At 41.2% G+C, this 22506-nt stretch overlaps 1 protein-coding gene across 4 annotated transcripts in view; it reads left to right on the top strand.

The window, feature by feature from the left end:
• GIGYF2 (GRB10 interacting GYF protein 2) overlaps nt 1-22506 on the top strand; it is a 177152-nt gene that overhangs the window by 148592 nt on the left and 6054 nt on the right. For all 4 annotated transcript variants that reach the window (XM_011980239.1, XM_011980241.1, XM_011980238.1 and 1 more), the window contains 7 exons: nt 3029-3265; nt 9876-9998; nt 14079-14288; nt 14402-14607; nt 15760-15914; nt 17374-17606; nt 20302-20449. In XM_011980239.1, the coding sequence (XP_011835629.1) occupies nt 3029-3265; nt 9876-9998; nt 14079-14288; nt 14402-14607; nt 15760-15914; nt 17374-17606; nt 20302-20449 (1312 nt within the window). The remainder of the gene's footprint in view (nt 1-3028; nt 3266-9875; nt 9999-14078; nt 14289-14401; nt 14608-15759; nt 15915-17373; nt 17607-20301; nt 20450-22506) is intronic.

Here is a 22506-nt window from a genome sequence, read left to right on the forward strand (position 1 = left end):
TGGAGGAGTGCCCTCCTCCATTCATTCTTTGGTTTCTCCATATGTTTATAGGCAAAACATAAATAAAAATCTTACATGTATTTTTTCAACGGTATGCTTTTTGATTAATAGACAGTTGGCGGGCGGGGAAGGGTATACTCTTCTTTGATTTCTGTCTGGTGTTTGTTTTTTTTTATTGACGGTATCCCACTCTGTCACCCAGGCTGGAGTGCAGTGGTGTGATTATAACTCACTACAACCTTGTATTCCTGGGCTCAAGCGATCCTCCTGTCTCAGCCTCTCAAGTACCTGGGACTGCAGGCACATGCCCCATGCCTGGCTAATTTTTACTTTATGTTTTTGGAGACAGGGGTCTCACTGTATTGCCCAGTCTGGTCTCAAATTCGTGGCCTCATGTGACCCTCTCGCTTCAGCTTCCTTAGTAGTTGGGATTACAGGCGCAAACCACTGGGCCTGGCTCAGTATACCTGTTCTTTTTTTTCTGTTTTTAGTTCATTGGTATTTAGTTCAGCTTTTATAATTACGTGTGTGACAGTCCAACCGTGGTACTCTGTCGTTACAAGAAACTAGAACTCCCAAATCATTTTATTTTAATGTTTAAGAACATAGATTTTTTTTATTGATAGACTTTATTTTTAGAACAGTATTAGATTTTCAGAGAAACTGGGAATATAATACATAGAGCTTCCATATTTCCCCTTGCACACAGTTTCCCCTACTATTAATATCTTACATGAGTATGGTACATTTGTTACAACTGATAAACCAGTACTGATGCATTATTATTAACTAACATCCATTTTTTATTGAGATTTTTAAAGCTTTTCCCTAATGTCCTTTTTCTGTTCCAGGATTCCATTCAGAATATCATATTAGCTGGGCACAGTGGCTAACACTTGTAATCCCCACGACTCAAGAGGCTGAGGCAGAAGGATCGCTGAGGCCAGGAGTTCGAGAACATCCTGAGCAACATAGCGAGACCCTGTCTCTACAAAAAAAAAATAATAACTTGTAAAAAAGAGAATATCATATTGCATTTAGCTGTCATGTCTCTTTAGGCCCTTCTTGGCTATGGCAGTTTCTTAGACTTTCCTTGTTTTTGATGACCTTGACAGTTTTAAGAAATATTGGTTAGTATGTTATAGGGTACCCCTTGATTGGAATTTATCTGAAGTTTTTCTCATGAATAGACTAGGCTATGGATATTTGGGAGGAAGATCATAGAGGCAAGGTGGCATTTTCATCACATCAAATCAAGGGGTACACGTATTGCCAACATGGTTTGGGACTGCTGTTGTAGACCTTGATCACTTGGCTGAAGTAGTGTTTGTCAAGTTTCTCCACTGTAAGTTACTTACCCCCTTATTACTGTAAGTAGTACTGTAAGTCAGAACTGTACTGACTCCTTGGAAGTCACTCTGTGCAGTCCACACTTAAGAATGTAGAGTTTTGCTTACTTTTGCCTGTGTTCTAAATTGAGATTTTTTCAGAAACCTGAATTCTATTAGAGATAGATAGCTTCCAAGTTAGATTGTGTGTTGATTCATTCTTTGGTTTCTTCATTTAACAGTTAACAACATGTTTAGTTAATGTACTACTTGCTAGTTATTGTGCTTGTTTTCTGGTGGAGTATAAGACTTTTTGGGAAATTATTTCTGTCCTCAAGAAGCACAGCCTATGTGTGTGATGAATACACAAGAAGTAAGCGCCATCATTAGGATACTTTCAGCTCCAAAATAAAAATACCCATTTAAGGTAGCTTAAATAAATGAAATTGTTGCCTCACACTCTGAGGTGGTCTGCCCATCAGCCTGTTATACACTTGCTTCAGTGACTCAGTGAATGCTATTAAGGATTGGCAGCCTTTGCCTACTCCTCCTCTGCTATTTCCTAGTGTGTTGACTTTTGAGTTCAGATGTTTCATGTCATGGTTAAGAGTTTTGGATATCACACTGTTTGCAACCTGTATCCATATAGGGAATGGTCCTTCTCTCATGCTTTCTTCCTTTTATCTGGGAAAAATTTCTTCCTTAGAGGTCTCCCAGTAGACATCTCTTTGACCCCAATTGGATCACATGGCTACCCCTAGTTACACTGGGAGCTTAAAAGCAAAATCTGACATTTTAAACCTCTGATGTGGCAGGAGGCTTTGTCTACAAGGAAGAAGCCTGACAAAGGTAGTGGTTGTTGAACAGGTAGAAGCAGGAGCTGCCATAGGTGGACTAGAAGCAAATAGATAAGGACAGGGTATAGTTGACCTTAATCAAAAGGCAAAGGTGAAGTATACCTCCTAAAGGCTAGGCAAGTCTCCAAGTGGCTGACTTCTCTCTGACCTACGCTTTAGAGAATGAAGTAGAGGAATGTGATATGGGTAAGACAAAGCATTGCAGGCACAGCAGACAGACTGCACAGATGAAGGGAATTTCTTAGTGAAATGAGTTTCGCGGGGCACAATGGAATGGTTTTGAGGGAAGGAAGCAGAAGGAAAATGAGCCCAGGTGAGGGCAAATGTAGTAGATGGTGGAGGACTGCTTGAGGAGAGATGTTCTGAAGGGCCTATAAGCCACAAGGGGCAAGAGCCAGGGATGGAATTCTGTGGTCTTGGAAAATTGCTTTGGTTCCAGAACTGGCTGATGCTTTCATGGTAATCAGCATCCTTACAAGGTATTGGTAGCTCTTAGCGCTCAGCACCCTGAAAGGCTTGCTCACCTCAGATGTTGAGGCAGTGTTTCCAGGAGACTTTCTTGCAGTTGATGGTGAGCTGCTTCGAGATCAGGGCTTTGACTGCACATGTTTAAAGTGGTAGTCCTTTAATTAAAATTTCATCCTGTAAGCATACCAGGCCTTTGTGGCTACTATGAATATATTTTAAAAGAAAAGTTACTTCTACCTTGCGTCATCATGAACAGAGTTTCTGCTTTCTCTGTCATTTCTATAGCCATTTGACAGAAGCTTTCAAAAGTGAGTCAGATTTTTTCCCCCCACAATTAATAAAATTTTTATCTCTTTAATTTTTCCTTCTGGAAAGGAAGAGGAGGCTGCAAAATGGGCCCGGGAAGAAGAAGAAGCCCAGCGTCGATTAGAGGAGAACCGGCTGCGGATGGAAGAGGAGGCAGCCAGACTCCGGCATGAGGAAGAAGAAAGGAAGAGGAAGGAGCTGGAGGTCCAGCGGCAGAAGGAGTTAATGCGCCAGAGGCAGCAGCAGCAAGAGGCTCTCCGGAGGTTGCAGCAGCAGCAGCAGCAACAACAACTGGCGCAGATGAAGGTAAAGCCCGAGGCATCAACCTTAGGAGCTCCTTGCTAACATTTTTTAGTTAGGTAGGTGCTGGCTGTACCAGTAGAAGTAAAACTGTACTTTCTTTCTTTTTTTTATATTAAAGTATTTGAAATTATTTATTTATTTTTGAGACTGGTACTCACTCCCATCACCCAGGCTAGAGTGCAGTGGCATGATCTTGGTTCACTGTAACCTTGACTTCCTGGGCAGCTCATATGATCCTCCCATCTCAGCTTCCCCAATAGCTGAGACTACAGGCGCGTGCCGCCACACCTAACTAGTTTTTTATATTTTTAGTAGAGATGGTGTTTCACTATGTTTCCCAGGCTTGAACTTTCTGGACTCAAGCAGTCTGCTCACCTCAGCCTTCCAAAGTGCTGGGATTACAGGCGTGAACCACTGTGCCCGGCACTTTATCATTGAATATTACTACTTTGGTTTTTTGATTATCAATAAGATATATAATGCACGTACTTTGTATCAGGCATTTAAATGAGAGAGGAGTAAACAAGAGGATAGGACATGAGCAACAATTTGTTGCAGGCAAAACATGTAAATCTGTTTGGTTCGTAAATTTAATGTGGCCCAGTAAACACCGGAGTGCCTATTCTATACCAGTTCAGCACTGCTGAGACAAAGATAAATGACACAAGGCAGTTGCTCCCAGAGAGCTCACAAACTTAAAAATATAGGCATGTAAACATTCATATGTGTAAATGGGAACTAGAATATAGGGCTTGAAACAGAGTTGGCCATGGGCATTTATTGAAAGTTACATTAAGAGGTGATATATACAAAGTGTTGTTTTAAGGAGGATTCAAAACTTTTTTTTTTTTTTTTTTAAATAAGGAGAAAGTGAATACTGGGTAAACACAGCCCAGTAAAGAGGCTATGTTGGTGCTGGTGTGAATGAATAGGAGAGGCCAGCAGGAGGGAGCTGGCCTGATAGCAGTCAGCAAGACTTAATTACTCTCTGGAGCTGAGGGAGGAAGGCAGAAGCTGGGGTGCCTGCCAGAATAAGTTTCAGGACTGAGAAGATAGTGGAACTGTTGATGGAATTGGAGTAATTGGGAAGGGAGGAGCAGATTTATGGCAGGTTCTGCTAACTTCATGCTGGGTCTGCAGTGAGCAGTAAGGCTTAGTGTCCCCTATCTTCAAGGAACTCACAGGTTAGACATATAAACCAGAAAGTAGAATATAGTATGGTGAATGTAGTGGGAGAGGTGGCATGGAGTCAGTCATTCTCAGAGTTCTGTCACTTGGGAACTTGTGAGATGTGCAGATTCACACCCCAGACCTATTGAATCAGAACCTCTAGGGGTAGAACTGAGAAATCTTGTATTTAAACAAACCCATGCTCTCCAAAATGTGAGAACCACTGTCCATCTGGGAAGTTTGGAAAGGATTCTTGAAAAAAAGGTAACTTCCAAACTGAGTCTGGCTTTCAGCATTTTTACTATGATATGTCTGTTTATGAGTCTCCTTGTGTTTAATCTACTCAGAAGTCATGGCACTTCCTGAATGTGTAGATTAGTGTTTTTCCATAAAGTGGAGAAGTTTTTAGCCATTATTTCTTCAGTTGTATGTTCTGTTCCTTTCTCTCTCTCCTTCAGGCACTTGAGTGATGCTTATGTTGATGTACTTCGTGCACTTAGTGGTGTCTCTTTTCTCTAAGGCTCTCTTCAGTTTTCTTCATGTTCTTCTCTCTGTTCTTTGTCTAATCTGTATTGATCTATCTTTAAGTTTATTTCTTTCTTTTGCCAGTTCAGATGTACTGTAGTGTACCTCTAGTGATTTTTTTTTTAACTAAAAAATTTTTATATATATTTAGGGCATACAAGTGTAGGTTTCTTAATTGCATATGTTGCATAGTGGTGAAGTCCGGGCTTTTTGTGTACTTATCTCCTAAATAGTGAGCATTGTATCCAGTAGGATACTGGATTGTTCACCCCTTACTTACCTCCTATTCTCCCAGCTTTTGGGGTCTCCAGTGTCCATTATTCCACTTCATATGCCTATTTGTATCCACTGTTTAGCCCCCACTTATACGTGAGAACATGTAGTATTTGACTTTCTGTTTCTGGGTTACCTTACTTAGGATAATAGTCTCCAGTTCCATCTGTGTTGCTGTGAAAGACAAGATTTCATTCTTTTTTGTGGCTAAGTAGCATTCCATGCTTTATGTAAACACCACATTTTCTTTATCCAATCCTCCATTGATGGGCAGAGTTTTTAATTTCAGTTATTATACTCCAGAATTTCCTTTTGGTTTTTTAAAAAATGTCATCTATCTCTTTATCAGTCTTCTTTATTTGGTGTGACACTGTCATCATGCCTGCCTTTACTACTTTAGTCATAGCTTTCTTAGGTTCCCTGAAACAGCTTTTATAACATATGTGAAGTCTTTGTTAAGTCTGACATCTTGTTCATTGTCACAGGCAGTTTTTGTTGCCTGCTTTTTTCCCCAGTGTATAGGTTGTACTTTCCTGTTTCTTGCATGTCTCGTAATTTTTTATTGGCAGCTGGACTTTTTGATAATGTCTTTTAGCAACTCTGGGTATTTCCATCCACCCCTCCCAGCTTGCTTTTCTTGTTTGTTTATTTGTTTTGTGACTGGATAGATTATTTTAGTGGAGTCCAACTCTCCCCTCCTCCCCCCGACCATGTTGAAGACTTTGCTGTTGCCCATGCTGGGAGTACAGCACTGGGTGTGCCCAGAGTGACTCCGAGGTGACATTGGGTTTGGCAGGGCTCTCTTTGATTGTCTTTTCCACACTCAGCTGTTTCACTCCACTTATTGCTAGCTGATTGCTCTGTTGTTCTTAACCCGTTTCCTGTTTGCCCTGAGAATATTCCTGGTGGTGCATGTGGCTGCAGCGCTGACCCTGAGGTAACTCTCGGATTACAGTCCTAACCTTACCCCTAAATGCTTTTCAGAGAATTACATCCAAACAGCACTGATGCAGTTAGGACAGCTTGTTGGAACAGAAAACAGATGCCAAATGATCTAGAAAAAAAAAAACCTGCGAGTTAGCTCTGGGTAAACGCTGCAGCTGCACATGCTGCCAGCAAATATTCTCGGGGCAGATGGGAAATGGGTTAAAATTGTCCTGGGCTGGGTGCAGTGGCTCACACCTATAATCCCAGCACTTTGGGAGGCCGAGGCTGGTGGATTGCTGGAGCTCAGGAATTCAGGACGAGCCTGAGCAACATGGTGAAACTCCATCTCTACCAAAAAAAAAAAAACAAAAACTTACTCAGGCATGGTGATGTGTGCCTGTGGTCCCAGCTACCTGGGAGGCTGAGGTGGGAAGATTGCTTGAGCATGGAAGACGGAGGTTGTAGTGAGCCAAAATCACACCACTGCACTCCAACCTGGATGACGGAGTAAGACTCTGTCTCCAAAAAAAAAAAAAAGTCCCTTGGGACATACACTGACAGACTGATCCACTTAAATTCAGGTTTCTTTGAAAAAATAGCTCCTGAGGTCTATATATGAAATTTGTTTTGACTCCAGGAGGATTTCTTCCAGTTTTCTTTAACTAGTTTTCTCAGATAAGGTAGCAGCCTCCTACAGTTTAGCCTGTATCTCCTATGAATCTACCCGTCTCCTTCCAATTGCCTTTTACCCCAACTTCTACTGTTTCTGAAAACACCATTAGGCTTGAACTCCTCTACTATCTGTTGCAAATAAAGTCACTTCCTTTGGGAAGAAACCTGGAGCTTTCTGTTTTCTACCTGTTTCCTACACTCCTACCCTCAGACAAAAATCTCTCAGTCAGCTCTGGAAGTGGGCACAGTGGTCTGCTTTCCTCTAACATTTGCTGAAGGGTGAGCAGAATAGTAGCCTCAGGTCTCCTTGGCTTGCTTCTCCTGGTGGCTTGGCCCAGCCAGCCCTATTGGTGATCGCGGCCCTAGTGTTGGTGTTGCTGTGGTCAAGAGTTTCCATCCTATGAGTGGGGCTGGGCACAAGAAGAGAGCCCCCACATCAGTTGCACTTGTTTGGAACTTAGCATTTGTCACAGATAACTGGCATCAGGGTGAGACACACTGATGTGCTTTTCCCAGGCAGAAAGCCTACTGACTGATGACTGAGAGGAGAAGGGAGCTGTGTCTTGACTGTACCAGTCTAGAATGGAGTTTCTGTCTCATTAAGCTGAGAGGAGAGAAGGAGAGAGTAGGTCTTGGTTTAAGTATCACAAACTCTTGCTGTTCTTACTGAGTTTTAGCAAATACTCTTGAATAAACTTTTTTTTTTTTCATTTGCTCTATGTCTTTAGGAGTATTACCAGAGACTTTATTTTTTTGAGACAGGGTCTGGCTCTGCTGCCCAGGCTGGAGTGCAGTGGCACGATCTCGGCTCTCTGCAACCTCCGCCTCAGCGATCTTCCTGCCTCAGCCTCCCGAGTAGCTGGATTACAGGTGTGTGCCACCACACCCAGCTACGTTTTTTTTATTTTTAGTAGAGATGGGGTTTTGCCATGTTGGCCAGGCTGATGTCAAACTTCTGACCTCAAGTGATCGCCTGCCTCGGCCTCCCAAAGTGCTGGGATTACAGGTGTGAGGCTCTGCTGCCAGTCAGAGAGTTTAAATGATTATTTTAAAAATGATCTTCACCAGTTTTGCCAGGGAGCAGGTCCACGCAGCTCCTCATGCTGTCATTCTGACAGTGAAACAGTTATTTCTTAAAGCAAAACCAGTGTTGAAATGTAAGGTAGCAATGTCAGGGCAGAACAAGAATATAGTTTCAAAAATCAGTGAAGGATATGATTTGTCAAAAGTTTGTTCTGAGAAACATGATTGACACACTGCAGTTCTCCTGAGTGGGCATTATAGGGTGATGGTTGGGCTGGTAAGTGTCATGAGGCAATGTTGAAAGAGTTCTGGGATATTATTTCCAATATACAAGGAAGATTTAAGGAAAATGAAAGCTATCAACAGACATAAGTCTATATAAGGAATATTTAAGTTTGGTCTGCAGTTACCTTAGAGAGCAGACCTATGAAATATGGAGTATGTACTTTGTGTGTATATATACCTAGAGAGAGAGCGTGTGTGTGTGTGTGTGTGTGTGTGTGTGTGTGTGTATATGTGTGTATAGAGAGAGAAATAGAGAGTAGGGCCAGGGAGGAGGAGAGAATAAACATATATTGGCACAGCAATAGGAAGATTCTCAGAGGTGCCCGTGAGGATAGATGGCTGTTTCTGGAGGCATTGCCTCTATTCCTGGTGCTGACTGAGTTCTGCTGAAGTGGGCTTGAAAGATTGTTTCCTGGTTATCATGGGGTGACACATCTACTGTGATATTAGACAGCATCAGTGGTTACTGGCTGCATCAGAATGATTAAAATATGCTGATTCTCCTGCCTTCCCTTCTGGTCTTCTGATTGATTAGGTGTGGTGGAGCCAGGGCCTCTACATTTTTATAGGTCCCTTCAGGTTATGCTGCCAGTTTGAGATCTACTGCCTTACTTGATCTTGATAGTGCCTTCAAATGAGTCATTTCCTATGGAGAAAAAGTTAATTTTTGCTCAGTTTTGCCTCTCAACACCTCCCTCTGCACCCCTCCCCAACCCCAGGGCAGGTACATTTTGAGAGAATTGCCCTATTGTCTATCTTATTGGCCAAAAAATGTTAAGGGTTGATTATGTTCAGTAGTGTTGAAGACATTCATTTGATGAGTTGTTTGGCAATATCAGTGGTGGTTTAAACTGTTTGTACCTTTTATCGTATCAGTAGCCACTGTTACAGATTTCTGCTGTAGGTCCATTCTTTTGGGGGACTATTTGGGATTTTTTTTGTTTTGATCTATATGCGTGTATTATTTTTATTAAACACATTTTTTAAGTCTGGTTAGGTTTCTTTTTTATTGTGTTTACTTGTTTGATGCCTCAGTATTAAAAGTGTATCTTTTTCTGGCCAGGAAGAGCAAGGGTTTCTCTGAGAATAATCAGGCTTTGAGAATATTGAAATATTCAGGACCCAGATATTTATACTCTATTTTAGTCAATAATCTTAAGGGATGGGAAAAATAAAATTATTGATTAAAAGCAGCTTAATGCTCATGACTAGAAGCTACAGCCTAGTTAACAGTGGCTCCCTTTCATAAAGGCTGATCAAGAACTATGCCAGCATCTCTCATGAGATGAGAAATCTCACGGTGCTACCCTCAGAAATCATGCCCTTAACCCTTTCACTGGACAGCAGCATATCATGTCCTTTGTTGCTTTTGTCAGTTAAAAAATCCTTAAGCCAATTTAGTGATTCTTTTGTTTACTCCTCTTTATGGTTGTATATTGCTGTTTATGTCAGTACCAGATGTAACAAATTTGTTGTCACCAAGTGTTAGATCAAATATAAGTGTATATGTGTATTATAAGTTGTTTTAAAATAAACAGGTTTGGAGCAGTGACAAAAACTTAAGCAAAAGGAGCTGAGAGGATAGTAAGTAAAAGCAATGAAGAAGGAAATTTGAATTGAATGTGGTAAATGGAGTTGAGAGAAATGCATTTGTTCTGGGTGTACATAATGCATTATTGCTTCTTTGTTTCCTGTCCACATTTCCTCATGAACTTTCCTGCCTTCCCTTTTTTGTTAGCTTCCCTCTTCTTCGACGTGGGGCCAGCAGTCCAATACAACAGCATGTCAGTCCCAGGCCACCCTGTCGTTGGCTGAAATCCAAAAACTAGAGGAAGAACGAGAACGGCAGCTTCGAGAAGAGGTAAAATTTTAAAGTAAAAGGGATCTAGTCAAGCAATGTTCCAGAATATCTAGTGTGCATTATGGATTAGTGGTTACTGAGGACAATTACTGTCAGAATTGTTGTGTGTGTGAATTGGACGTTCATTATTAAACTTCATCTCATAATTTGGTTACCCTAGCAAATGTGAAGTATCTCATAGGAATAGCATGAAGATTGAGAGATTGAGTAACATAACTGTCAGTTTTCTTAAGCATTTTACTGTAGTTTTTGAGAAGACCTCGTAAATAAAAGTGCATGGGTTGTTCAAAATTGTGGGTGAGTTGTGTGCAGATAATCTTTTGTAAGTCTGATGTCTAGAAAGTAGAATATATTTTTCTCCAAAGACACTGGGTTCCCTGACTAGTCTAGAAAAATATGACAGAAGTAAAGTACCTCTGCTTTTAAGTGTATGTCCTGCAGTTTATCATTAGGGAAGGAAGGATACAAAAGAGTGTAAAAGGGAAGGGGAGTAACACAGCTTTTGACAGAGAGGAGAAAGTGAATAATTCATAGTTTGGTTTAGTATGCCATTTGGTACCTCATTCATTCATTCATTCATTCAACACATGCTTACTGAATACCTACCTACTTACTTAAGGTCTGGGGATATAGCTGAGTCTAAAACAGGCAAGATTTTCTGCATTCATGAAGCTGACCCTCTGGTTGAGGAGAGAAAAGTAGAAAATATAGCGTATGAGAGGTTGATAAGTGTCAGAGAGATAACAAGGGAAGGTGGGTAGGGAGAGTGTTGGAAATCAGGGGTGGTGATGGTGTGGTGGATTGTCCAGATTTAGGTAGTGTGGTCTGAGAGGGCCTCTGAAAAGGTGACATAATATAGCCGAGTCCTGAAGAGTATTTATGTGGATATGATTTGAGGTAGAGCTGTCAATTTGTTAGAGAATGTAAGTTGTCATTTTTGGATTTGGGTCATGTGGTTTACTGAAATTAGGAGGGCTTTGGATACACAAGGAGAAGTGGAAATTATCTATATGTGTTTACCATGTAGTGTGTTTGAAGTCATCCAGTAAGAGAAGATGTTTCTTCACGCTTGAAGATGACCTAATTTCCTACCTTTATTTAAAAAAAAAAAAAAAAAGGATTGAACTTTCTCTGGAATCATCTTTCTCTAAAAGGTTATCAACAAATGGATGCAGAACAGAGTATATCTCTCGCTTCATGGCTAAAAACTATTCCACTAATTTTGGTCCCCACCAAATGAAAATATAATAATAGTGGTGATGACAAGGAATCCCAGGTCTCCTCTTGCCTGCCAGAAGTTAATAATTATTTCATTTGTATTTTATTTTTCTTTTTTTCCTTTTAGAGACTGAGTCTCGCTCTGTCACCCAGGCAGGAGTGCAGTGGCGCGGTCTCAGCTCACTGCCACCTCCACCTCCTGGGTTCAAGTGATTCTCCTGCCTCAGCCTCCCAAGTAGCTGGGATTACAGGCACTTGCCACCACCACCAGCTAATTTTATTTTATTTTATTTTATTTTTTATTTTTTATTTTTAGTAGAGATGGGGTTTCACCATGTTGGCCAGGCTGATTTCAAACTCCTGACCTCAAGTGATCCACCCGCCTCAGCCTCCCAAAGTGTTGGGATAACAGGCATGAGCCACCGTGCCCAGCCTTCATTTGTATTTTCATTTAATTTTCTTGGAACTTTTAAGTCTTCCCATACCATTCATAAGGGTGCCTCTTAATACATATTTCTTACATAGAAAAACCTAAGATACTTTTATTTCATTGTCATCCCTGGAGGCATCCTTTCTGGGGGCCTCTAACCTGTTCTAATCTGGACACTCTCAGCTTGCTACATAGCTGCTGTTTTATTTTTCTTGGGTTCTTGTTATTTACATGTTTCTCCCAGGACTGATTTTTACTTTCTCATGTTTTTTCTCCCATTTTCCATATCTGTGCGTTTATCTTTTTTGATAAAGTCTCGCTCTGTCTCCTGGGCTGGAATGTAGCTAGGACTACAGGCGTGTGCCACCATGCCTGGCTAATTTAAAATTTTTTTTTTTTTTTTTTAAGACAGGTGTCACTACATTACCCAGGCTGCCCTCAAACTCCTGAGCTCAAGCGATCTTCCCACCTTGGCCTCCCAAAGTGTTGGGATTATAGGCACGAGCCACTGCACCCTGCCCTTTTTATCTTTTCTATGGGGCATTTTCTCAGTTTTACCTCCAGTCCTTCTATTGGGCTTCTCCTCTTAGAAACAGGGTCTTGCTCTGTCACCCAGGCTGGAGTGCAGTGGTGTGATGGTAACTCACTGTATTCTTGAACTCCTGAGCTCAAATGATTCTCCTGCCTAGGCTTCCCTAAATATTGGGTATTACAGGCATGAGCTACCACACCCGGCCATGTTGAGCTTTTAATATGTGCTATCTTATATCAAACGTCTGTGAGTCCTTATTTTGTTCTTTTAAGTATTTTTTATAGCCTTTTATTCTTGTTTCATTGAATACAGCATCTTATCTCTCTAAGGATATTACTTACTGATAGCTTCTTAAAAAGCCAACTCCTATTTTCCTGTTCTCTTATTTCTATTTCTGCTGAATTATTTTTGTTTGTTTTTGTCTTTGGCTTTTATGTTCAAGTTTATGTCAAATGTTAGGTAATTCTGGGCTGTTTGTTCCTATTTACAAATAAGGCACTCAAAAGCTGATTGGAGATTCTGGTATGTACAGCACCTTGATGGACTTTCCTGTAATCGTTTCTGGCTGGGTTGTTCTGTTGGGGACGTCCACCCCCAACCCCTGCCCCAATTTGTTGGTACCTACCTATAGGTGTGTTTTCTTGTCAAGCTGGTTGGCTTCCCCACAGGATAATGTGCCAGTCTGGTTTGGCTTCTTCAGACAGGGAATGTTCAATTTTCTGCTGTGTTGAGGGAGAGTGAATTGCCTAACTGCGTAGAGTGCGGGAGGCAATTTGGAGTCTTACTGCTTCTTTTTACAGCCTTTCAGCCAGTCTTCCTCTGTTGGAGAGACTCAGCACGTCCAGTTTCTGAGCCTTCTTTATGAATCTGCCTGTTTCTGAGCTCCTTTACTTAGATTTTAATTTATTGGATCTGTTACATTGGTTCTCATTATTTATCTGCTTTTCAGATTTTAAAAAATCTATCCTGTTTTCTTTGTCCTTGTGGGTTTATGCTGTGTGTGTGTGTGTGTGTGTGTGTGTGTATGTGTGTGTGTGTGTATAAATTGTCATTTTGGTGGGGGTTTTAGGAAGTAAACATGTGTTTTATTTCTATGCTTAACCAAAGGCCTACTTAATTTTTAAGAAGTAATTCTGGCCGGGCGCAGTGGCTCACGCCTGTAATCCCAGCACTTTGGGAGGCCAAGTTGGGTGGATTACGAGGTCAGGAGTTCGAGACCAGCCTGACCAACATGGTGAAACCCTGTCTCTACTAAAAATACAAAAATTAGCCAGGCATGGTGGCAGGTGCCTATAATCCCAACTACTCAGGAGGCCGAGGCAGGAGAATCACTGGAACCTGGGAAGTGGAGGTTACAGTGAGCTGAGATCGTGCCATTGCACTCCAGCCTGAGTGACAGAGTGAGGCCCTCTCTCCAAAATAAATAAATAAATAAAAAGGTAATTCTGAGGCCAGGCACGGTGGCTCATGCCTGTAATCCCAGCACTTTGGGAAGCCGAGGTGGGTGGATCGCTTCAGGCCAGGAGTTCGAGACCAGCCTGGCCAATACGGTGAAATCCCATCTCTACTAAAAATACAAAAAATTAACCGGGCATCGTAGCTTGAACCTGGGAGGCAGAGGTTGCAGTGGGCTGAGAGTGTGCCACTGCATTTCAGCCTGGGCGAAAGACTGAGACACCGTCTCAACAACAAAAAAAGAAGTAATTTTGCATTTGATGTTTTTATTCTCCTTTTTAATACTGTTAGCGATTTACATTTTTATTTGCAACAGCAGAATTTAATCCCATCAAGTTAATTTTATGTAGCTACTATGTGTTTGTATTCCATTTAGTATACTGGATATTTATAACTATTATCTAAAAACAAGAATCCTCAGCTAGGTTCTATTTTCATGCAACAGCAAAGGCGCCAGCAGAGGGAGTTGATGAAAGCTCTCCAGCAGCAGCAGCAGCAGCAACAGCAGAAACTGTCAGGTTGGGGGAATGTCAGCAAACCTTCAGGTACCACGAAATCTCTTCTGGAGATCCAGCAGGAAGAGGCCAGGCAAATGCAAAAGCAGCAGCAGCAGCAGCAGCAGCACCAGCAACCAAACAGAGCTCGTAACAATACGGTGTGTGCATTTTCCTAAGCTGTCATTTTATGGACTAGTATTATCTTTTCTGACTGTCTTTTTATCTTTTTAACATGATTAACGATAATCATTTTTCTCTTTTTCTTTAACAGCATTCCAACCTGCACACCAGCATTGGGAATTCTGTTTGGGGCTCTATAAATACTGGTCCTCCTAACCAGTGGGCATCTGACCTAGTCAGTAGTATTTGGAGTAATGCTGACACTAAAAACTCCAACATGGGATTCTGGGATGATGCAGTTAAAGAGGTGGGACCTAGGAATTCAACAAATAAAAATAAAAACAACGCCAGTCTCAGGTAGGGCTCAAAATGACCACACCTATGCACCTTGGTTGGTTGGGAGGTGAGGATGGAGGAAGTTTGATGTTGGGTGGGCAGGAAAAGGTAGTTATTTAGTTTTTACTTACCGTTTTCATCTGTGTTCAAGCACATGCAGTCATAATTATGGTGATTGCTTTCTTCCCCATAGAAACATATTCGTATTATTTCTTGGGGCTCCTTCTGCTGAGCACTTATTCTATCACCTAGCGCATGGTAACCACTTAATAAATATTAGGAATAGCATAATGTTTTTGTTGTGTTGTTGAACATTTCTTCAAGGTATTCTTTAGATACCTTAGCATTTTTCCTAAATTTGTATTTTTAAGTGATTCATACTATTAATATGAGTATTATAAAATACCTCTGTAATGACCTTAAACCTATTTATTTTTATAAGTTAGTTACATTTTCATCTTCATCTTTCTTTCCTCAGTATACAGTGTTGTTGAACGAGCATGGGTTTTAGTGTTAAATACATGAACTCAAATCCCAGCACTACCACTTATTAGCTGTGTGACCTTGGGCAAGAGGGAACCTCTTTGGGCCTCAGTTCCCTCATCGGTAAAATGAAGATAATAATAACAACTTTATGCATGTAATTGCAAAGATTAAATGAATACATGATAAGTAGTAAGTGCCTGGCACATAGTAACTACTTAATAAATGGTAGTGTTGTCAGATTGTTTCTTCTTGATTTAGGGCCTAACATATGAATATAGGACAATAAATTTTTGTTAGTTTATTGAGCATCTTTGCCAGGCACTGTGCTATAGGCCTTTTCATACAATATCTATTACTTATGATAACCCAAAAAAGTGTTAGTACCATTTTACAGATGAGGAGACTGAGGCTTAGTAAAATTAAACAACTTACCTAAGGACACATAGGAAGAATTTCATCCTTTTTTCTAAATAGATGCCCTTTATCCAGAAATTAAGATATATTAACTGAGACTAGATGTTAAGGGTATATCCAATCCAAATATTTGAATTTTTTTCTTTTTTGGAGCCAAGCATTGGATTACTGGACATCCATCCAGTGTTGCCAAGACATTATTTATGGTGTTGTGCTATAATCATATAGTAACAGTTTCTGGGAATATAATATCGCCCTATTGTTTTGCTTTAGTAAATCTGTAGGTGTGTCTAACCGGCAGAATAAGAAAGTAGAAGAAGAAGAAAAGTTGCTGAAGCTCTTTCAGGGAGTAAATAAAGCCCAAGATGGATTTACCCAGTGGTGTGAACAGATGCTTCATGCCCTTAATACGGCAAATAACTTGGATGGTAAGAATTGGGGAGGGAAACCCGGCATGTGGAATGACAGAGCAGGACCCACAGAGAGGCTGGCAAATTTGAACAGTGGTCCAGAAGTCAAAAGATGAAATCTAAGGAGGTCAACTCCTGCACCTGCCGTGGGAACTTGACTCTTTAATAGTATTACTTGTGAGAAAAGTCTAGTAATACTAAACTCAAATAGGTTATTGGTGGTTGTCAAAAATTAAATGCCGTCTTAGACTGCCTTAATGATACACAGGACAGAGGAGGTCTTAGTTCCATACTGTTCATTTTATGGCGAACATTGCCAGCTATGTCAGATTGAAAAAAAAGTAACTGTCATGCTGGAGACAAAGGTCAACCTGGACAAGTGATGGCTGAGGTGATGTGACATCATTCCCTTTCTACCTTTGGGGGAGGGAGTGGGAATTGTGATAAAGCAAGTACACTTATTTTGTGTGAGGTAAAACTAGGACCAATGTGCAGAAGTGAAAAGGCTTTGGCACAGTTTAGAGAAAAACTTGCTGATGGTTAGCTGTTTACAAACAGAACTGTCTCCCATCCCTGAATGTTTGAAGAGAGACTGGTCATGTCAGGATTCCCATAACTAACAGGCTGAGTTGATTAGTCCACCTCTGATACCCTGTCTAAAACCAAGAAACTGTGAAAAATAGCAGTAAAGGATTTAAAGGGTTCCTTTGCAGCAGTGTAACAATATCTAATGATTTAAAAGTCTACAGAGAAAACAGTTTTAAGTAACAGTCATGGCTGCCATGCATTAAGCACCTACCATGTGCTAGGCACGCTCTTGAAGTTAATATGTAGTATCCCAGTTATTTGATTAGCAGTGATTTTTGAAGATACCTTTACAAGATAGGTGATATTATCCCCATTTTATAAATTAGGAAACAGAGGCTCAGAATGGTTAAATAACTCATCAAGGTCACACAGCCAGCAAATTTCGGAGTCAGGTTTTAAACCCATGTTTGTCTAACTCTGATACTCATGCTTTTCTCCTGTAACACACACTGCTTACATTTTCCATTTGATTTCTCTCTAAAAAAAATCTCAGTGGATTGAAAGTTCCAGGAGGATATAGCTGTTTTCTTTAGTATATGTTGTAGTGCCTGGCACACATCATAGGAGTTAATAAATACTTATTGAATTTGGGGATTTTTAAGGAAAGAATGAATCCCCAAATTACTTCAGCCTTAGCCAAGTAACTGTTTCAGTCAGTGTAACATTCAGTGAAATTAAACATGTGATATGGGTGTTGTGATTGTAGTGTTTTTTTCATTTCTGTAGGGTAGATTAAAGAATATTTAAACACAATTGCTGCATACTTATCAAGTTTCTGTCGTTAATGTTTGATTAGGTATAAAGATATATTAAAAATGGAAACTGATTTTTATATGTTCTCTTTCATTATTTCATTGTTACCCTTGTCTTCTCCCCTCCCATTTTGCAGTTCCCACATTTGTTTCTTTCCTGAAAGAAGTAGAATCTCCTTATGAGGTCCATGATTATATCAGGGCCTATTTGGGAGATACTTCTGAGGCCAAGGAGTTTGCCAAGCAGTTCCTTGAGCGCCGTGCCAAACAGAAAGCCAACCAGCAGCGGCAGCAGCAGCAGCAGCAGCAGCAACAGCAACAGCCACCACAGCAGCCACAGCAGCAGCCGCAACAGCAGCCGCAGCAGCAGGTATAAAGTAGTGTAGTGTATGCAGTACCTCTGAGGGTTAGTACCTTTAGATGTTGAGTAACCCAAGAAATGAAAATTAATACAAAGGTACCATTTTTGTATATCCAGTAACCATGCTTTTAAAAATGTGTAGACTTCATATTTTCAAATTATTTGTCCAGATACCTTTGTGTATCTCCCAAATAGCAAGTTACGACCATTCATTTTACACTAGGTTTACCAGTTGCATTTTTCTTGGTTCGTATTTGTGTCATAGTTAGATTGCACATTTCAACGTGTCAAACCCATAGATCTGGTTTTGAAAAGTTAAAACTTAAAATGTTGAATTCTCCAGTGTTCAGGATGCACTGTACTCAGTACTGACAACACTGCAGCATGCCAGATACTTCATGTTGCTGGGGATGTAAAAGATACAGCAATGATTCTCATTATTCACAGTAGTTATATTCTGTAAAGTCCCCATGAACACTGAATTTGAGCAAATACTGAACCATTGCTCCTAGGGGATATATAGGGTTAGGTTCCCATAAACCTCTAGTCACAACATTTTCCTCACCTGATCAGTACATAATCTTGTTTTGTGTGTGTGTCTTTTTAAAGACACCTCATTTCATATATGTTGATTCATTATTATTGAACTCACAACCAATAGCACTACTATTCCTGCCCAAATGAAGCTTATCCAGCACACATATTTTCTTCCTAAGGCACCTCACAGCCTTCCTGTACTTAGGAACACCAACCAGTTCTTCAGCACTATAGTTGAGGGCCACTTTAAACAGTGAAATCTGGTGGCTCATGCCTGTAATCCCAGCAGTTTGGGAGGCCGAGGTGGGTGGATCATGAGGTCAGTAGTTCAAGACCAGCTTGGCCAACATGGTGAAATACTGTCTCTACAAAAAATACAAAAATTAACCAGGCATGGTGATGTGCTCTTATGGTCCCAGCTACTCAGGAGGCTGAGGCAGGAGAATTGCTTGAACCTGGGAGGCAGAGGTTGCAGTGAGCCAAGATCTCACCACAGCACTCCAGCCTGGGTGACAGAGTGAGACTCTGCCTCAAAAAAAAAAAAAAAAAAGTGAAATCATTAATAAAAAGCGCAAAAATTTGGAAAACATGGCACTTTAGACCACAAAAAGAGTACTTGTTGGCAGTATTGAGAACTGTAATAAGAAGGCATTGTTTCCTTATTCTATCTTGACTGGGAATATATGCCTTTAGCATCTCACGTTTTTTGCTCTGAGTATGTGTATTTCTAGAATGACCATAAAAGCACTACAAGTATTCATTTTGGGGTTACAAATACATTTTAACAAGTAGGTGAATTCACAAATACAGAATCTGTGAGAATCAATTGTACAAGTTTTCTGAAAGACAAGTTGGCAAGGCTTATGGAAGGGCGTAAAGATATTCATATCCTTTCCTCCTGTAATTGTTTTTTTAGAGAGAATCAGTATTCATTATGGGTCACTTCCAGTGAGGATGTGGAAGATACAGAGAAGTACAAGGCATTTAACATCCAACTGGGTAATGGGCTAGCAGGCATAAATTGAAGGAAAGTGAAAGATGTGAACACTGAAACTCTAGGAAAGTATTTTATTTATTTATTTTTTTTAGACGAAGTGTCACTCTGTTGCCCAGGCTGGAGTGCAGTGGCACGATCTCGGCTCACTGCAACCTCCAACTCCCAGATTCAAGTGATTGTCCTTTCTCAGCCTCCCGAGTAGCTGGGACTACAGGCACACACCACCATGCGTGGCTAATTTTTTGTATTTTTAGTAGAGATGGGGTTTAACTATGTTGGCCAGGCTGGTCTTGAATTCCCGACCTCATGATCCGCCTGCCTCAGCCTCCCAAAGTGCTGGGATTACAGGCATGCGCTACCACGCCCAGTCCTAGGAAAAATATTTTAAGGAGAAGTCATCATATAGCAATATAGAAGACTGTTTGCATTTGTGAAATGGCTCCACTGTAGGCTAAAACAGGAAGGTGGAAGCCCAGTAAGCACGTGCACCCATGGGCGCACGCATACACACATGCTCACACCAGGTTTGTCCTTCCACAGAGCTTTTTCCACTTCTCCCCCACTACTACCACCTGTGCCTTCAACTGGCTCATTGGCTAATAAGAGGCATGAAGGGCTAGTAGGCAATTTCACAGTGTAACCAGTTGGTAGAAAGTATACAAACAGTATTTTGGGGTCAGATTCTTTCTGGGATTGCTGATAGGAATAAGGTACACGACTTTAACTTTGGTAATATGCCACCCCTGTCCTCTCTGTCCTGGGGCCCAGGGAACAAAGAGGTTTTCTGCTCTTAGTTAGGTGAGAGGTGTATATTGCTAGGGTGCAGTGATCTGCTCATGATTATTTGCAGTATTCATTTCCTAGTGTTTGGTACAGACTCTGTATATACCAGAGAAGTTCTGCCATCACAGCAGGGTAGAAACCCAGAGTTAGCCAGGACAGGCTTTGTGGAGGCACTGAGCCCTGAGTGGGATGTCTCAGTCTAAATAGAGGAGAATGGTGGCTCAGTGGCCTGCTCTTGGTTTTATTATTAGAACATGTGATGATAAACTTTTTGTTTTTCTGCTTTTAAGCTTGTACTTGATTAGGTGAGGACAAGCCAAACATTTTCCTAAGGTGAGCCAAGTCTGAATCTGCTGCGTAATCTCAGTCATGCTGCTTATTTCGCAGGACTCTGTGTGGGGGATGAACCACAGTACACTCCATTCAGTATTTCAGACCAATCAAAGCAACAACCAACAATCCAATTTTGAGGCTGTGCAGAGTGGCAAGAAGAAGAAAAAGCAGAAGATGGTCCGAGCAGATCCCAGTTTATTAGGTGAGCACAGTCTTAAAGTCTTAGCTGAGTGTTGGAGGAGTGCAGGTGATACCAGTTATCCTGTGTGAGTCTCCATGGAGCATTGTTTTTCAAGAAGGAAAATATTTCTTTTTATCAATAACTAATGTTTTAACTGGTTCAAAATAAGTAGCCAGTATTTACTGGGCATTTCAGTGCAGGAGCTGTGCCTCATCTAATAACAACTTATATTGTATGGTGCTTTAAAGTATTGTTTCATATTTAATATGAATTTCCCTGGAGGATCTTTAGTAATTTAGTTGGAAAATGATGCTAATAATGGATGGTACTAAAAGTATGTTAAAAACTTAAATGCTTATTTGTATTGAAAGCAGACCATTAATCCGATCAGGTGTTCCAAGAAGAGAACCAATATGTGTTTGTAATCACTCTATATATCATATATATCATATAATTACTTTGCATTATGAGGTGACATCCCAGTTTCACCAGTAATGAGTAGACCAAGGCGCAGAGATTCAGAACATTTCCCAGTGTTACATAGCTTTCTGCTATGGGAGGCTGGGCTTTCAGGACAGGCCTGTTTTCTTTCCACCCTTCTGTGTTACCCACGGCTATTTTTGTCTGTCTTTATGGACCATGCAAGGCAGGCTTGGGCACAGTGGTTCATTTTGGGAAGCTGAGGTGGGTAGGTCACTTGAGGCCAGGAGTTTGAGACCAGCTGGGATAACATAATGAGACCATATCCCTACAAAAAATTTTAAAAATAGGCATGGTGGTGCACACCTTTAGTCTCAGCTACTTGGGAGAATGAGGCAGGGGGATTCCTTGACCAGGAGTTAAAGGCTGCAGTGAACTGTGATCATGCCACTGCACTCTAGCTTCTTGGAAATGGTGACATCTGAATTTGGGCTTTGAAAGAATGGCAGAAAGGATGGAGAATACTGCTTCAGGAATAACAAACAGTATAGGCTGCCCATGTTTTTTGCAACAGTGAAACTAACCTTTTTTTTTTCTTTTTCTTTGAGATGGAGTGTCACTGTTGCTCAGGCTGGAGTGTAGTGGCATGATCTCAGCTCACTGCAACCTCCGCCTCCTGGGTTCAAGTGATTCTCCTGCCTCAGCTTCCTAAGTAGCTGAGACTACAGGCACATGCCGCCACACCCGGCTACTTTTTGTATTTTTAGTAGAGATGGGGTTTTGCCATGTTGGCCAGGCTGGTCTTGAACTCCTGACTTCAGGTGATCTGCCCGCCTTGGCCTCCCAGAGTGCAATAGAATATATTCGCAAAGATGGAAGTTCCGGTTGTTGTCCTGTCAGGAGGGCAGAACAGTGAGGAGGCTGCTAGACTAGGTAAAAGATACCAGTGACTTGGAATAGGGTTTTGGTAGTGGGGATGAAAAGGAGTTAGATGGATTTCAGAAATGTAGGGGATAGAATTAACTGGACAAGAAGAGTGGAAAGGTCTCAGGCTTGGGGAGCAGGATGGATGGATGGTGTTGCCATTTGCTGTGAAATGGTAAGCGGTGGAACATGGAACAGGCTGAGGGGAATTGAGTGTTGACTGGGTGGAGTTTGAAGTCCCTGTGGGACATCATGAAGAGCCTGAGACCCCACACAGTGAGAGGCAGGCGGTAACCTACTGTGCCCTTGGTAGGATTCTCTCTTTCCCTCAGAGCCTTCCGGCCCTGGTGAAAACAACATGACAGTAAAACCTAACTTTCAGGACTGTCCTTTAGAATTGGTGCCTAAAGCCAGACGCAGTAACTCAACGCCTGTAATCCCAGATCTTTGGGAGGCTGAGGCATGTGGATCACTTGAGGTCAAGAGTTAGAGACCAGCCTGGCCAACATGGGGAAACCCCGTCTCTAGTAAAAATACAAAATTAGCTGGGCATGGTAGTGGGCACCTATAATCCCAGCTACTCGGGAGGCTGAGACAGGAGAATCACTTGAGCCTGGGAGGTGGAGGTTGCAGTGAGCTGAGATCACGTCACTACACTGCAGCCTGTGCAACAGAGTGCGATTCCATCTCAAAAAAATAATAATTTAAAAATAATAATATTTAAAATATTTTAA

This window comes from Mandrillus leucophaeus, unplaced genomic scaffold (assembly GCF_000951045.1).
Source record: "Mandrillus leucophaeus isolate KB7577 unplaced genomic scaffold, Mleu.le_1.0 Scaffold21, whole genome shotgun sequence".
NCBI classification, from domain to species: Eukaryota; Metazoa; Chordata; class Mammalia; order Primates; family Cercopithecidae; genus Mandrillus; species Mandrillus leucophaeus.